Raw genomic sequence first — 18,187 nt, forward strand, 5'->3', positions numbered from 1 at the left:
CTGTGTGCACCAACTGACCAAAGCATTTAATGAAGGCTCTTCCTGACCCATAATCTCACCGAACTATGCCCAGGTAATTGAAGAGGACTGGTACTGGCAGTTGCATTCCTACATGTAAATCAGTAATTTCTGCAAAGAACTGGAAAGTTAGTCTATAGTGGTGTCCAGTCATTGTGTACACCGTTTGATACCGAAAGTAGGCAGAGAGTTCGGTCTGTGCCTGGTGAAGCAATTAACCCAGCTTGCCAGGCAAAGAGAACTCAAGGTTCTGGAGGTGATCATGGTGTGGTGCATGTTTGGTTTGTGTTTTAAATTCCATGATGTGCCAGGCAAGATTTGCCTGGTTTGATAAACTGAATGTGGACTTGATGTTCAGAAATGTTTTTGACCAATCTCCTTGTTTGCCTGTATTATGACAGACTGCATTAACATGGCAGCCAGTACGCTCCAATTTGGTTTATTATTAATCACAAATACCAATGTGCCAATGTTGAGGAAGTTTAGACTGTGAATAGATTTCAGATCCTCCAAGGTCTAAACCCAATATTATAGAAGGTACAAAGTGCTCCTGAAGATATGGATCAATACCATAACATTTTGATGAATCATGCTTTTCAATTATAATTTTATGAAGTGTTAAAGTAAAATTGCAAAATTCTAGAAACTTTTGGTCACCAGTAATATGAGAATGTTCACAATCAATGTTATTGAAACAGAAGTAAAAGCAATAAAAGTAGTCTTTTGAATAAGTAAATAGTTTTATTATTAATAATAAAAGTTTTAATCTTTACAATCCTACAATGTATGAGTCTGAATCCTCTTTATTTTTAATTTGTACACGAAAACTTCCAGAATATTCTGGAAACTCATCCCTGAGGTCCTGGTTATTACTGATCGGAAAAGGTTTTGTTTCCATTACACTGTCGATATGCAATCTATCTGCCTGAAGAAGAAAACAGTCACCAGCAGAGTTTTCAGAATAATTCCCTTCTAGTTCCTGTTCCATGTGGATTAGAGAAGACTGTGTTTCTGCAGTATTATGCACATCAAATTTCATCTCTAGAGCATGACTGAGAGAATTTTCTTCATAATTATCTTCTGCTTCTTGATTAACATTGAAATAAGACGACATGCTGCAAAAGAGTAAAATGAATTAATTTCACATTGATTTGCTCAAAATTTAAATATAAACATCATCTGCTGTGACCAAACAAAGTAGTTCAGTTGCAAGAGATGAAATGCATTGGCAATTTACTCTGATAGGTACTAAATGAGTGATCATTATGGGTGAGTGTTTAATTATCCATATACTGATTGTGCAGAAGAGAAATCTCAAAAGAATGAAGAATTTGAGTTGTTGCAAGACAACTTTCTCACAGCAGCATGTAAAAGAAGGATCTTGAAGTCAAAGAGTACCAGATTATTTCATAGCAATAGAAGGGGTCTGTTAAGAATATGACTATTTTACCACCAGATGGTGACAGTAATCATGCTGTGAAGTAGATGTTACATTGATGTTCCAATTAGAATAGGTTACATGCTGAAATATGAAGATGGAAATTATGATCAACTGAGGGGAATACTCTCTCGGCTACCATGGTATCAGTTACTGAATGGTAAAGATATCAGCAATGCACAAAATCTTTAAAAGTGTGTTTAAATGGTATCTGAATGCATCTTTTGAAGAATAAACAGGGTGTGAGTGAAATGGATGTGCAGCCTTATTAAGCAAGATAATCCACAAGAAGATGATGTGGAAAGAATATCACGAGAATCAGAGGAATAATGAAATATATAAAGTTCAGGCCAGAAAAGTAATGAGTATTGCGTGGCAAGTTAAATCAGAATATGAAAAGAAATTGGCTATGCAGACTAAAAGGAAATCCAAAAGAATTTTATCGTTATGCTGCAAGCAAAAGAAAAAATGAATGAATGAATGAATGAATGTGGTACTCTGATGATAGATGGTACTCTAATGATAGAAGCTAATGAGATTGTTCAATTAATGAGTACTCACACTTTGCTAAGATATATCAACCAGGTGTATGTAGCATGGTGCACAGTGCTGCTGCTGCTGCTACTATACTACTATATCAGATGAACAGTTAGAGGTACATGAATGGCTATTGCATAACTGGATAAGAATTTGGCAATATGGACAGATGGAATATTAAAAAAAGTATGCTAAAGGCATGTTCAGTCAAAATGGCTAGGTCTTTGACATGTTTGTATAACTTGAGTCTCAGCTCAGAAAAGCTACTATAGGAATGGAAGGAATGATAGTTCAGTTGTACAAGGGTGGTGCAAATATCAATGTGTCTAATTACTGAACTATTAGTATCTCTGGTGTATCATGTTGGAGGCTTAATGGATTGTATACAGCACACAGAAAGGATTAAAACAAAATTTAATACTTCCTATATTTCGTCTCAGTCACTGAGACATCTTCAGGGATTACAAAAAAAGCTAATGTAACATAAACACAAATACCACACAATACTAAGCCCAACCACATGGGTGACACTAAAGTCCTATCTAGGTGGAGCACCCTCTAAGGGCGGTTGTGGGTGGCCTGGAATGTAAGGTGGGATCTCTGATGATAAGTGTTTCCCAAATCTCAGGAAGCTTAATGAAACCGTATTTATTATTAAGATTTGGTTGATTTCTGAGAGCTGCTGCTGATTCCAAAAAGAGTCTCTCTTTTTTGAATTTGCTGTGGTGGAGAATGGTGGTTTTTTCCCATGAGATCCTGTGGGTTGTATCCAAGACTTGGATACAACTCAAAGGATCTCATGGGAAAAAAAACAGCAAATTCAAAAAGAGAGACTCTTTTTGGAATCAGCAGCAGCTCTCAGAAATCAACCAAATAAATACAGTTGCATTAAGCTTCCTAAGATTTGGGAAACACTTATCAGAGATCCCACCTTACATTCCAGGCTACCCACAACCGCCCTTAGAGGGTGCTCCACCTAGATAGGACTTTAGTGTCACCCACGTGGTTGGGCTTAGTATTGTGTGGTATTTGTGTTTATGTTACATTAGTTTTTTTGTAATCCCTGAAGATGTCTCAGTGACTGAGACGAAATATAGGAAGTATTAAATTTTGTTTTAATCCTTTCTGAGTATTGTATACAATCCATTAAACCTCCAACATGATGTTCTCACAGCACTTAAGCCTCTACATACGGATCCCTGGTGTAGTGGTTAGGATTTTAGAGAAGTTGGTAAGAATAACTATAATTTCTATCTCTCCCTCTCTCATATATATATATATATATATATATATATATATCGGGATAAATTTGACAGTTTCGTAAGGAAAAAGAAAATCTTCTTTGTATCTATTAAATTTAATGAATTGACAAAAAAACATTACAGGCAGAGTTAATTACAATACTATCAACAAGATTTACTCAAAATAACCACCATTAGCATCGATCACAGCTTCAATTCTGCTTCGGAACCTCGAACAAGCTGATGCTACAGTCTCCCTGGGAAGGGCTGCAAAAACTGTTTTAATTTTATCCATTAACTGGGCTTTTGTATTACTGGAAGTGCGATTGGTGTCTTTTTCAACTGCGCCCCATACAAAATAATCCATGGGGTTAAGGTCTGGGGAGTTTGGAGGCCAAACATTTGGACTGGTGAAGTCGTAGAAATTTTCAGACAACCATTTTTGACTTTTCCCAGAGGTGTGGCAAGGGGCCGAATCCTGCTGCCATACATACGGCCTACCATTGGCTACCCTTGTTATCCAGGGCTTGACTACAGTTAGCAACTCCACGAACAAAGCCCGAATTCCAATGCCAGGGTTCTTCAACACCTGTTCCTGCAGATTTGCGAGGAATTCTGCTGTACGAACGCAATCAGATCGTCTGCTAGGGATCTTTCTTCTTGCTACATCCTCGTAGTCACCATTGCAAGTCTCTAGTTCATTCCTGATTGTTTTTACTGTATTCAGGGAGCATTGGGCAGCAGTCGTAATATCCTTATTTTGATGGCGGGCACGAATCATCATGATACAAGTTATTCTCTTCCATGATTCAGGTGGGTTCCAGCTATCCATCCTTTCTGACATCTTGTATATGAATGAAGAAGGGTCCAAACTTTTAAATGAAGAGAAGTGTGTGTTAATACATGTAACTTACGGAAAAATATAATTAATTATAAATATGTCAAATTTATCCCAAACACCCTGTATATATAAAGTTTAATAGTTTGACAGAGAGAGAGAAGTGATTTCACACATACTACTTTTATGCCTTTTACCAATGTAATTTATTTCTTTTGAAAATAAAAATGTAAATTCTAATCTAGTTCCACAGATTTACTGAGCTGTTCTGCAATGAAACTAGCCTTGTTAATTCTACCAGCCATTTCCATGTTAAACTTTGCCTATTCATCAAAAATTACCAAACCAAACCTCAACTTGTTTTGAGATTTCCCACAGATTAATTTCAGCTATCTTTCAGTATAGCAGCCTAAGCTGGTTTGCAGTTTCTGCGTTTGCTATGCAATTTATCCAGTGCCCTCTCCCTTGATTAATAATCTATATTACTTTCAGTCTTGTCATCACCAAATCATGTTTATTGTTATTTATCTTCACAGTATTGATGACAACACAGAATAAGATAATAATATTTCTTAACTTATTTGCTGATATTATACCCAGCATCTTCAGAGCACAAAGAACAGTTTGTCACAGTACACAAAACAACAATTTGGTATAACAGCGGGACTATCTTGTAACCAGGATTCCTATGGACAGACAGGAAGAACTGTTGACATCTGCCTTGATGAACATAAAAAATATCTGGCACTATAGTTATGGCAAGTTAGATCTAGCAGACCATGCCTTGGATACCACCTCACACAGGATCAACTGGAAGAAAACAAAAGTGCTACACAGAAGTCATAAGGCAGAGATTGTTTTTTTGCAATCAACAGAAGCTTTAAAACATACTCCAAGCCAAATATACAGCCAAGTATGGATGTAAAAATTTACCAAAAATCTGTGAGATATTCATTTTAAGATCTAATTAATGTTTGTTTTCTCTCATTTTCCAACATAGATGGAACTTAATCAGGACTTTAGTACTTTGTGTTGTCTGTTACAATTTTTTTTTAAAACTAGTCCCACTGTTATAACAAATTGTTGTTGTTTTGCATACTGTGACAAACTGTTTTTGTGTTAAGATGCTGGATATACTAGCAAAATATCAGCAAATGAGTTAATAAATATCATTTTCTTCTCTTTCTGTGTTGTCATTAATACTGTGAAAATAAATAATATGTACTGTGAACACAAGCCTTTCCACGCATTTGAGTATGTCTATTATTATATTCACCTCTTTAGTCCACATGCCAAGGTCTTTTGACCAACCCAAAAAGTTAAGTAACCAAATCAGTGTACAGTAATCCATGTGATTGTATAAAGCAGAACAATCACTTCATTTTTATCGCTCTGGTAATCAGCTTAAATTGCTATTCTTAAAATGTAACTTGAACTAATAGAAAACTCCACTACAAGCATCATTGCATGTACATAACTTTTTTTGTTAATCGTACCCACAAAAAGTTGCAAACTTATCATACATTAGTACCATGGACAGGATGGGCCTGAAATAACTTTTTCAAGCCTCCAATTAGCAGGATGGTGGTTTCGCATAGCAGGTGATTGATGAAACTCATCAATCACTTGGTGATAAAAGTAGCTAAAGACATTCACCAATATGCATGCCTACAATGGAATTAAAATCCACAGCCTACTGGCTGAAGAGTAGAAATATCTACTGGTCAACAAAGTTGGCATATAACTTCAGATACATAAATATTTCTGTGCATTATATTCTGTAACACTTAACAACCATGAAGTGAAGTGAAAGGAACACACATTATCTTTCATTAGAAAGAGAGGGTTTAAATGCCAGCTAAGATGTCAATAATTTTTACTACAGCTTTTCAATTGAAAGTGACTTAGCTGTTCTCATATAACAGTGGTGTTCAACCTTTTTTACTGCGCGAGCTACTTTTCTATGAAAAGTTATTCGGCGATCTACTCTCTTATACAGATCACATTCCCCCAACCTGATATCTGATTACGCACAAATAAACAACTAAAAAACTTTGTGTATTTAAAAATTTATTGATCACTTTTACATAATTATTTTAATACAACAAAAAAAAAAAAAAAAAAAAAAAAAATATATATATATATATATATATATATTGGAATAAAATATTTATTTCTCTATTTTGGATAACCAAAGGTGGAAAAAAAACAGATTGATTACAAACTCACAAGTTACAGGAAATGCTGGTTGATTAAAAAAAAAAAAAAAAAAAAAAAAAAGTTAATGTGAAATTTGGCATTGTTTGGACCTTGCAATATTTCCATAGTCAAGTTGATATGAAGTGGTCAATCGCAGACAATCATCGAAATGATCATTTGTAATTTGGTTTCTTAATTGATTTTTTATGACGGTCATATTTGAAAAAGCCGATTCTGACAAGTATGTCGATCCGAAACATGACAGAATTTTTCGTGCAATATCAGTTAATACTGGGAATTTTTCATGTGCATACTTCCAAATGACTTCATTGTTTATTGATTTTAAATGAAAACTATTCTGAATGTTTATTATCTCAAGTTCTACTTCAGCTTGGTTTATATCAAACAGTCAACTAATTTTATTTGAAATTTCTGTGATGTTCAAGTTTTCTTGAAATGGATTATTGATAAAAGATACAATCATTTCAGTTTTATTAAAATCTTTCAATCTTGAATTTATTTCTTCCTCAAACTAATTCTATTACACGAATAAATTCCTTTAAATCATAGCGAAGCATTTCTTGATTTTGTTCAAAAAATTTTAATAAATATGGGAGTGTCTAAATTTGGGGTCATTTATATTTTTCTTTAATAAAAGTAAGTTTTGTTGGAAAGTTTTTATTGAACTTAACATGTCAATTAAATTTTTATCGCTACCTTGTAACTCTAAATTTAAATTGCTTAATTTCGTACAGAAATCTACTAAAAATGATAAGTGTAACAACCATCTTTTATCACTCAATTGTGGATAAATATCTCCTTTTTCATCAAGAAAATTTTTTATATTGTTAATTAATACAAGAAATCTTTCTAAAAATTGACTTCTGCTGAGCCAGCAAACATTATTTCAAAAGTTCCCTTCCTCATCTGCCTGTAATTTAAATAAGCACCATTGCAGGGCTTTTCCTGGAACAGAATTTACAATTTTAAATGTAATATCCAAATCATCTTTTGTGTTTAATCTTTAACTACACAATATATGTTGGTGAATAATACGGTAGTACGTTAAAAAATCTGGATATTTTTCATTGTTTTTTACATAATGAAATGAAGCCTGATTTATTACTTATCATTGCAGGAGCACCATCAGTAGTAATAGACACAAGTTCAAAAAGCAGAAGTTGAAGCGGGAAACTCCTCTCTCAAGCAACGTGGATCCGGGCAGTCTCTCTGAAGGCGACTCTGAACCAGGCAGCCTCCTCTCTGACAGCAATTCTAGAACCGGGACCCCTTCTGCTTGCTTCAGTCCCTTTTTATTAGGCCTCCTCTGAGACCTCACATGAAGTTTGTCAACCCCCAAAGAATCAGTATGAGTCTTCCATCTTAAGTTTCAAGTTCGGCACGCCTTTTGTTCTCCTCCGCTTTCTTTTGATTGTAAGTTGCCGGCCATCGGAAAGTTGTTTGAACTCTTTCTGACTGACTTCAGAGATGTTTACACTTAGAGCCTGCAAGCCTTTCTCATACATACAAGTTTCAATAACAATCTTTCTAATGCCGCCATGCACAGCTTCGGCGACAAAACATTGCCTTTGTTTTTAACACTCTGGCATATTCTTATGAAAGCAGTAAATACAGTTAGCTTCAAAAGAGTTATTTACAAAAACATCTAATACAAACTATACCGAGACAAACAAAGTTTATTTTTTTACAATATTCACATGGGACTTAACCTAAGTAAAAAATCAATGTAATGTGCTTTGGAATATTTAATATTTAAGCTATAATCGAGTTTTTACACTTTGCTTATAATCGTATTCACTCAGCTCACTGTTTGACTTCTAGTGATCCAAATTAATTCGTTTACCCAGACTTATAAGAAAATTACTGATTTGACAATTTTAACGAAAAATAAATAAACAATAGCAATACACTTAAAGCAAATTAAAAATAACGATAAATAAAATATTATGTTTTCAGTTTTAATTAAATTCGTAAGTAAGGAGGAATACACTAGAGATCGACCAGTGGGTTGAACACCCCTGTCATATAACTTCAGATACATAGATATTTCTGTGCATTATATTCTCTAAAACTTAACAACCATGAAGTGAAGTGAAAGGCACAAACACATTGTCCTTCATAGAAAGACAAGGTTTAAATGTCAGCTAGGATGTCAATAATTTTTACTAGAGCTTTTCAATTGAAAGTGACTTAGCTGTTCTCACACACAGAGGTAAGAGTTCTTTCCTCCTAGAAATTTCGATTTTTTCATTCAGCAAAGCAAGCAAACCTGCTTGAGAACATATGGAATTAACAGACATAATACACTGGTCTCACAGTGTTAGTTACTTCTGCTGTAATAATAAACTATATTATCCCAAACTTGCAATACTAGCAAACCATCATACCTTCAAACTATCAACAATATCATTAACATATAAGTAGAATAACAATGAACCAAGAACAGGAAAGGTAATAAATGGCAAACCAATTATTACCTTTCCTTTTCTAGGACACAAACACACATTCATGGTTGATAACATCTATCCAATCTATGAATCAATTCTATTTCCATTATTTCTCTTATTTTCAATATAAATTAAAATGCAGTAATCTTGCCAAATGCTTTTACAGTGTTTCAGGTCACAGTAAGCTTCATTTTTTTCCTTAGCAATAGCCATTTATATTATATTCAGAACAATAAAGATAACCCTTTTTACCTTCGCCTAAGGACAAACTCTCGCCTTTGATGTTGCCTGGCGTTTATGAGATTCCATGCTCATGCAAATTGTCTTACTTTGGACAGACAGGTAGGTCTGTTCAGAAATGCATCTCGGAACATCAAGACCACATTCGTCTTTTTAAACCACAGAAATCTGGCCTCTCTCAACACGGAATTGAAAATCCAAACCATAGGATCCATTGGGAAAAGGTTAAACTTTTACATAGATCTTTATATAAACATGAACGTTTATACAAATTTTCTGATTTAGAAAACAAGTTCACATTCTTAATCAAGTAATTTCAATTATATTTTTGTCATAGCTACTCCATCACTATTCTGGCATTAATCTAAGGTTATTGCACTTGACAGAATAAGAAACCACTGATTACAAAATCAGTTTACATTTAAAAATGTTAAAATGATTTCTTTACTCTGTGTAGATGGTGTCATGCTTTAAATAAATCTGTTACTAGTTGGCTTCCTTAATATATCAAAATTATTCATGAAAAGACCAAGCTATGAAAATAGATGAGAGTGTAGAAGATATCTGTTAGGGTTATCTTTAACTAAAAGAAACACATGTATTAACCACAGTGAAAATTATTTAATTGTAAATATTTCATCCTAAGTATCTTAGGACATCATCAGTACAGTAGTTTAAAACAATAATAGGAATAACATACAGTTAGGGTGCATGATTACAATAGAATCTCATTAAACATGCGTAACGTGCTATAATCCTTGAGCTTTTAAGAGAACTCTTATTAGTGGACTGTAAATAGAAGATGATCTAAATAGGCATATTTAACAGTTAAAGATTATAAAGCAATTAAGTGTCAGGAATTTTTAGTTTGAAATAAGTCTTAGTGTAACTGTATGCTGAAACTTGCCTATAGAATATTCCCTGCATAGAAAGGAAAGAGCAATTGTGTGTAAAAGATATTGTTTATGTGTTCAATGAGTAAGATTTAATAATTTAGTAACAAGTACCATTGCTCAGTATAAATGACTTATGTTGCATTAAGAAAATTAGTTATATGCGTGACATGATATTTGTGTGAGATAATGCAACTTAATTAGTCTGTTTATGCAGATTTAAATTGTGATGTTTCCTTTTATTATTGAAAATGCAGTGCAAAAATGTGTCTTATGTGAATTAAAATTTTGTTGTTTAAATATTAATAGTGTTGCCTGATAATTTAATTCTTTGATGCACTGTTCTAAAAAACAACCGAACTTGTGAGCGAGGAAGATAGATAATTAATACGAGAATTAGATAAAGGGATAGCCACGACCGTATATAAGAGCAAGGAATAATATCTACCGAAAGCAGTAATATTTAATGCCATAAAAGGATTTCCAGAGGTGCAGTCACTAATTCAAATAAATATCTAGAGATCCTTGGTATAATAAAATAGGAATACTGGAGGTGAAGATAAGGAATAGGAGGATATAAGTTTAAAGATAAATAGAGATGTATAAAAGGAACAGAACAAAAGATTAAAGAAAGAGAAATCACATACAAGAAGTGGGTATTGACGATAAGAAGATAAAGATATAAGGTATAAGAGAGAGATATATAAGGTATAAGATAGAGATAGAGAGAGAGATATATAAGGTATAAGAAAATAAATATAAAGGAATAAGAATAATATTAATAAGAGATAATAGGATGATAAAGACAAGTATAGAGTAAAGACACCTCACAATTACAGGACCATTGAAAGAAGCAAGAATGAAAAATAAGACAGTAAAAATTGTTGGTATGCTACAAAGATTATTATTATTACGGGCAACTCCAAGGAGTCGACAGACTCATCGAGGGAGGCCCTAACATCATGTCAAGAACAACTATTAGACTTTCGCACAGTATCTATCATACCTCGCCTTGAACTCATTCACGGTCATAGCACCCACAACAGACTCTGACAGCTTATTCCACTCATTTACCTACTCTCCAAGTAAAAAACCTAGCTCTTAACACCTCTGTTAACCACATTTTTGCACAGCTTCAATGTATGGCCCCTAGTTCTCCCACCACCAGCCCTATTCTCAAAAATATCTTCTCAATTAATCTTATAGAAACCCTTCAGTAATTTGAATGTCTTAATCATATCACCCCTTTCCCGCCTATCAACCAATTTTTGCAACCCACAAATCTTCAACCTGTTCTCATAAGGTTCATTCCACAGACCTGCCACCATCTTGGTCACTCTTCTCTGGATCCTCTTCACCTACTTCCCATCAAGAAGAAACCCTGGCACCCATATCTGGGAACAGTAGTCCAGATGGGGTCTTATCAGGGCTCGATATAGAGGAACAATAACTTGTTTGTCTCTGCTTGTTAAAGTATTTTTCAGTAACCAAGTGATTTGATGAGCTGTTTTAGCCACTTTTGCAATGTGCCCCCCCCCCCCTAAACTTCAACTCCCTATCCACCAACACGCTCAAATCCCTGGCCTCATCAATCTCCTGGAGTACGGTTCCCCCAATATGATATACTGCTGCTAATCTTTTCACTCCAAAATGCATAACCTTACACTTTGCCACATTAAATTAACATCCATCCATTTTCCTTAGCCCAGTCCTCCAAATTATTCAAATCATCCTGCAAAATTTTGACATCCTGTGCACTCACAATTGGTCTACCCAACTTTGCATCATCAGCAAACAAGTGAACACTTTCTCTCAAATCCTTTCCTATATCGTTAATGAACAAATTGAAAAGCAGTGGTCCAAGAACAGAACCCTGCGGTGTTGTGTCGACTTCCTACTACTATAACTATTCTTTAGTCTTTGAGTCAGTTCCCCATTAAAATTCCATACGGGTATCACGTGGTACCTCTGAGGGACAATGGAATCTTCTCGAGATCGAGGCAACACCAGAGTATCAGAGATCTACCTCTCGTAAAACGCCAAGAAAATTTATATTTCGCTGAGGCACTTAGCGCTATTAGATTGACAATATTATCAATCAAGAGGTGATCTCAGGACAGTACTTAAATGATACCTAGCAACTTTGCAGATGTGGCCAAACTTTACTTCTTTCTAGTCTCCCGCATAGGTTCGTATTATTTTTATAAGAGGTGCATCAGATTCCAGAAATCACAGATAGTCTTAGTTAGATACAAAAGCGAGGTTTATTATATATCAAAAATATGTACATTCAATACTATTAGCTTAATTCCCATCTTAAGGAAATTCCTGACAGTCAGGATAGAGTTAAAATACTACAAATATACTTATAACTGATTATGCTATAATTCTCTAAAGTAAGAATCTTATTTATACTCTTAAATACCTTAATCATGCATGATTATCACAATCTTTCTATTTCTCAGTAGTTCTGTCAAACCACACAAGATAGCATTTATATCTTTTACAATCCCTTTATAAATTAGCAATTCTTCACTCTAGACATATTCGTAACTTCTTATAACATATTAAGGAACTTTATCACAGTGGTAGACAGTAAAATTTAAGGCAACCCTCTCTAAACAATAGCAACACAGTCTTAATCAATATCATTAATGTTCCCTTTTCTGCTTTATGAGCGTGGCACAAATCTCTCATTCACATTCAGTGAAATACAAATAAAGTCTACTTATCTGCCCTTTGGTTCTGTATCACGTCAATGGTCTACCGGAATATGCCTCTCCTTAATATCCACATGCTTCAATCTGGCTTTCTATGCCTGCCGAGCTTATTTCTTCCGCGGAGATACGACCGCCAAGTTCCGATGCTGCCTTTATTGGAATCCTCCGGTATGGAGGCACTGCCACCCTTCACCACCGTGAGACGAACACTAAGAGATCTAGGAACAAAAAGCCTTTTTTTCAGGGGTGCATGACCCTTATATTTCCTTCTTTTTTCTCAGCGTTTCTCGCATTTTGCAATGTCACGTGGTGTTATGTCACGGTGTCCAGCCTTCTCCGCTATCGCATGCGCTGACATCACGCTGTTTGCTTGGGGCAAGCCGCTTCCTCACGTCACTGCTCCGTGACCTTTGGACTTTACTCCCCCTCCCTCATGTTGAATTTGTGCTAACATTCTATATCTATTAATACATATTACTATATAAAATTCTGCTAAAGGTTTACACTTTCATTATTGATTTTAACTCATTTGTGAATGGTACTAAATACACACTTATTTAATTTCTCATAGTAAAATTTGCTTGATATATTTACATAGCAATAATTTTATACTCAGAGGCAATCACCTGTATTTATATTCCTTTTTTGTTTAGAAATGCATGTTAGATTGTGATAAGATTGGAGTTCCTAAAATTCCACTCTATCACAATCCAACAGCGGCACACCACTAATCACAAGCCATCTTTTGGACTCCACTCCTGAATAAACCACTCTCTGGTATCTCTCCATCAACCAACCTCCTATCCATCTCACCAACCCTATATCCATCCCCATCTGCTACAGTTTACTGATTAGAGTTCCATGTGGTATCCTGTCAAAGGCCTTGGCAAGGTCCAGCAGAATCACTGAAAACCCATTACCCTCATCCAGTTCAGTCGTTACTGTGTTATAAAATGTGAGCAAATTACTGAGGCATGATCTACCCTTCACAAAACCATGTTGTCCCCCATACAGTATTGCATTTTCATCTATCCAATCCTGTATTCTTCTCTTGACTAGTTTCTCCAAGACCTTGACAACGATTCCTAATATGCTAATTGGCTGGTAATTTACAACAGCAGTCTTGGAACCTCCTTTATGCAGTGGAACTATTTTCCCCTCTTTCCATCCCCTCGGACTAACCCAGACCTGAGACTCAGATTAAACAAAATGGTCAAGGGTACTGACAATTCTTTAGCTGCTTCACGTACGACACAAGCTGGTATACCACCCAATCCCACAGATGTATTGACATTGAGGTTTTGTAATAGACTACCCACCTCCATCTCATTCACCACAATTCCTGTATAAGCTTTTGGTTCATTCATTTCTGCAATGTCACCACCTGGATGATATACTCTTGCAAAGTGCTTGCTCAGTAATTCAACTATATCAACTGATTCATTTACCTCCCTAGCATTGGCATTCTTTAAATCACTCTGCCATATACATTTTTTCTTTTACTCGCAACATATCGAAAAAACTGTTTAAGATTGTCTTTAGCCTGCAGGGCCAATGTTCTTTCGTAATCCTTTTTTGCTTTTCTTACCACACTCATTACCCTTCTGGCCTGGGCTTTATACTGTTCATGTGTCTGCCGGTCACCTTTCTCCTTATATCCCCTCCATAGTTGTTTCTTTTTTTGCAGCTCAAGCTTAATGGTGTTATTCATCCATTTAACTCCTACTTGATTTATTATTCGAACTCTAGGTATACAGTCAGCCATTGCTTCATGCAAACACTTCTTAACCATCTCCCATGCACTGTCCACTTCTAGCCCTTACAGTTTTACATGCCATGGCACAGTACCAATCAATCTCCTAAGCTTGTCATACTTACCAGCCCGATAATTCCAAATGTACCCTGTCTTAATTGTAAATTCCACACCTTTAGCCACCTCCCAAGTCAAGACCCTATGATCGCTCTCACCAATTGGTGGCAACGTGGTCATATTCGTTACAGCCAAATTCTCTGATGCAATTACTAGGTCAAGCACTCTCTGACCCCTAGTATTTTCCATTACATGCTGTCGCAGATAGTTATCCCTTAATAACCGCATAAAATTCAATTCCTTCCTCCCATGTGTCCTCTCCTCCTTCCAATCAATGTTACCATACTTGAAATCTCCCATAATAATTACCCTCCTTCCACTCATTTCTTCTATTTGCTTATGCATACTATCTCCACCATCTATTCCATCACCTGGTCTACAGCAGCACCCAACTGTATATTTTGTTCTGCTAGTTTCAATCCCACACCAAATAGCCTCAAATGTGCTCTTATCTCTATCCTGCAGTTACACTTCTATTCTCCTTGGTTGTAGCTCATCCTCTATCATTAATAACACACCTCCCCTCCCCCATTTTATTCTCCCTGTCTCTCCTGAACACACCATACCCCTCACATTCCCACTAGCTGTGTCATCTTTTGTCAGCCATGTTTCACTAATGCCAATAACCTGTGGTCTGGAAGTGTGCCAACCAAGGCCAAAAATTCTTCCCTCTTGTTCCTAATACTTCTGGCATACATGAACTGAAGAAGCCAATTTGTCCCATCCCTATTTTGATGCCTTATACTAACTTATCCCATTCTGATTCGTGGTCTTTCATACTCGCTTGGGCATATTACACACATTCACACACTCAACTGTCTCCCTAAAACCTGCAAATCTACTTCCCTCCCCCCTTAATAAATCTAGTTTCCCTGGTTCTGTAAATCACTTCCACCACATTCGACAACACCTTTTCAAGTCTCCGCACACCAAATCCATTCAAATGTAATCCATCCATTTTATATAAATCCTTTCGCCCATCGAACTCATTCCTCAAATTACACACCACTCATCATACATAATTCACACATAAAGTCATTAGCAATTATGGCCCTCCTTCTATACTCTTCACTGTCATGCCGTGGCAACAGACTCACCATCCTAACTCTCTCACTCTTTTCTTTTGCTACCTCAAGCAATTCCTGCACATTCTCACTCATAGCCTTTTTATTTCCTTTCAAATCATTTATACCTGCTTCCATGATTAATTCCTTCACCCGCTGTTTTTGCATTCTAATTGACTTGCTTACATTCTTTACGGTCGCACCGGGATGGTATGATTTCGTTAAACTCTCAACTAGGGACACACCTCTTACTAGGGAATCTCCATACAATACACGCTCTTTCATTTTGTTTACACTCACTATCATACCATTATGACTGTACTGAGTTAAGGAGAGTGATGATAGCAAATGATTCAATGTGCAAGCTGCATAGAAGAAATGGGTACAAGTTTTTGTAGGTGAAGTGAATTTGATAGTTAGAAAAGACTTGATTAGAGAGACAACCTGCACTTGAATGGGTTTCAAATCAGGAGTCTGGAAAAATTACTTATTGGGGTAATACATAATGCAGAAAGGGAAACCGACATTCGTATCATTATCTAGTGAAGGAGTGGAAATGTATGCTTTGGGTACAGACCTAAGTGTATCTGTTGATGGAAAACAATCATCATCAAATTCCTGACATGTACCCTCAAGAGCTGTACAGGATATGACAGTACTACATGAAAAATTTATATCATTACTAACTTCCTATCTACAAATTTTCCTCCAAATCAATCTGTTACCTGTGGAGACTAACATTGTCAGATCTTATATTTTTATCTTCTACGACACTTTTTACTGTATTAATCCTCCTATATCTTGGTCTTCCTCTGGGTCGTTTTCCTGCCAACCTGGCAGAGAACACTTGTTTTGCTAATCTTTCCTCTCCCATTCTGTTTAAGTGAACATACACCTAAGATTAGCTCTGCTAACAATGTCAAGTTCTTTCCTAATATCCTCGTTTTAAATATGATATTGCCACTGATGCCATCTGTTCATGCCCCTAATCTTTCTCAGAACTCTCATATCTGTGGTCTCTAGTCTTTGTTCTAGTGTTTTACTTCTGACCCAGCTCTCAGATCCATAAGTGAAAATTGGTTTGAACACTATCTTGTATACAGCTAATTTAGTGTTTTGACTAATTTCTCTCTTATTCCATATAAATTTATTCAATTGATCTTTGTTGATTTTGTTTGTTGTCTATTTTCATATTTAATTTACCATCTTCACTAAAAATTGTGCCTAAGTAGCTGAAATGTTTTACTTCTTTTACAGGTTCTACATTCACAATACAGTAGATATTTTTAATGCTTCTGCCTATTTTCATTGTCTTTGTCTTGTTATTGCTGACCTTCATACCATATCTATTACAACAGTTATTCAATTTAGTCAGGGAATCTTGCAGACTTCCAGTGGATTTATTTAGAAGTATAACATCATCCACAATAAAGCAAAGAGCTGAGATTAACATCTTGAATTTTGATATCAGGTTTAATACCACTTTCCATCATAATGTGATCCATATAGATAATGAATAACAGAGGGGATAATGTACATCCTTGTCTCACACCAGATTTAACATTAAACCATCATCCTGTACTTCCTTCAATTCTAACTGCTGATTTACAACTCAAATAAAGACTAAGTATTGCTTGATATAATGCCCCATTGACACCATACAACTGTAGCGTTTTGAATAGCTTTTCTCTTTGCACTCTGTCATATGCCTTTTGCAGGTCTACAAAACTAAAATACAGCTTTTTTTGATATATTTCCATGATTTCTCAACTATCTGTCATAAAGTGAAAATCTGATCACGACAGCCTCCATTTGGCCTGAATCTAGCTTGTTCTTCACCAAGCTTCCCTTCTACAATCCTTCTCCAATGTTTCCCAAGTATACCTGCATAAATCTTACCAGGAACACTCAGTAGCGAAATACCTCTGTAATTCTCACATTCATTTTTTATTTCATTTTTTACATATGGATACTATGGCAGCTCTACTCCATTCATCTGGAATTCATCCTTCTGTCCAGGCCTTCTGAACTATGCAATGTAGCCTCTGTAAGACTTTTATATATCCATACTTGAGCATTTCTAGTTGAATATCATCTTCTCCACATTACAGGCTTTTGATACTTCAAATATGGATATGTATTCCTGACTGCATTCCTGTTGAGTGTTTTTTTTCTTTTTTTATCGCTATGCTATCACTGCTTGTTTCATTTAGCAATTTTTCGAAGTAATTACTCCATACTTCAAGGATATCTTTTTCTCTAGTTTTCATGACACCTTTATCATCTCTAATTCCTTTTACATCACTCTTTCCTCCATTTCCGAGCTTCTTCAACAACCTCCAGAATATCTTGCCACCTTGTTGATATTTATTTTCTATGTTCTTACCAATGCCTTCCCATGACTTTTGTTTAGCTAGTTTGATACAGCGTTTAGCTTCCCTAAACTTGTCTCAGTATTCTCTAAGAGCACAGGCTGACTTATTTTCTAGGAACTTATTTACCTTCAATGCCTCTTTAACTTCCAGTGTCCACCATGGAGTTCTGATTTTTCTATCTTTGCAGACAACCTCGCCATATGCCTCTCTGGCTGAATCAATCAATGTTTTCTTCAGCGCTTGCACACTGAATCTCCAACTGTTCACAAACTCTTTAATTTTTTCT

The 18,187-nt window shown here is 35.6% G+C and overlaps 1 protein-coding gene across 2 annotated transcripts in view; it reads right to left on the reverse strand.

Moving 5' to 3' along the window:
* Positions 1–734: 734 nt before the first annotated feature.
* Positions 735–18,187, reverse strand: part of LOC150101979 (uncharacterized) — a 51,566-nt gene continuing 34,113 nt past the window's right edge. For both annotated transcript variants that reach the window (XM_090400658.1, XM_090400657.1), the window contains exon 3: positions 735–1,133. In XM_090400658.1, coding sequence (XP_090256784.1) covers positions 788–1,133 — 346 coding nt within the window. In that variant the 3' untranslated portion in view covers positions 735–787. The remainder of the gene's footprint in view (positions 1,134–18,187) is intronic.

Source organism: Typopeltis vanoorti, chromosome 11, assembly GCF_054136105.1.
Source record: "Typopeltis vanoorti isolate ZY-2024b chromosome 11, IOZ_Tvanoo_1.0, whole genome shotgun sequence".
In the NCBI taxonomy this organism is placed as follows: domain Eukaryota; kingdom Metazoa; phylum Arthropoda; class Arachnida; order Uropygi; family Thelyphonidae; genus Typopeltis; species Typopeltis vanoorti.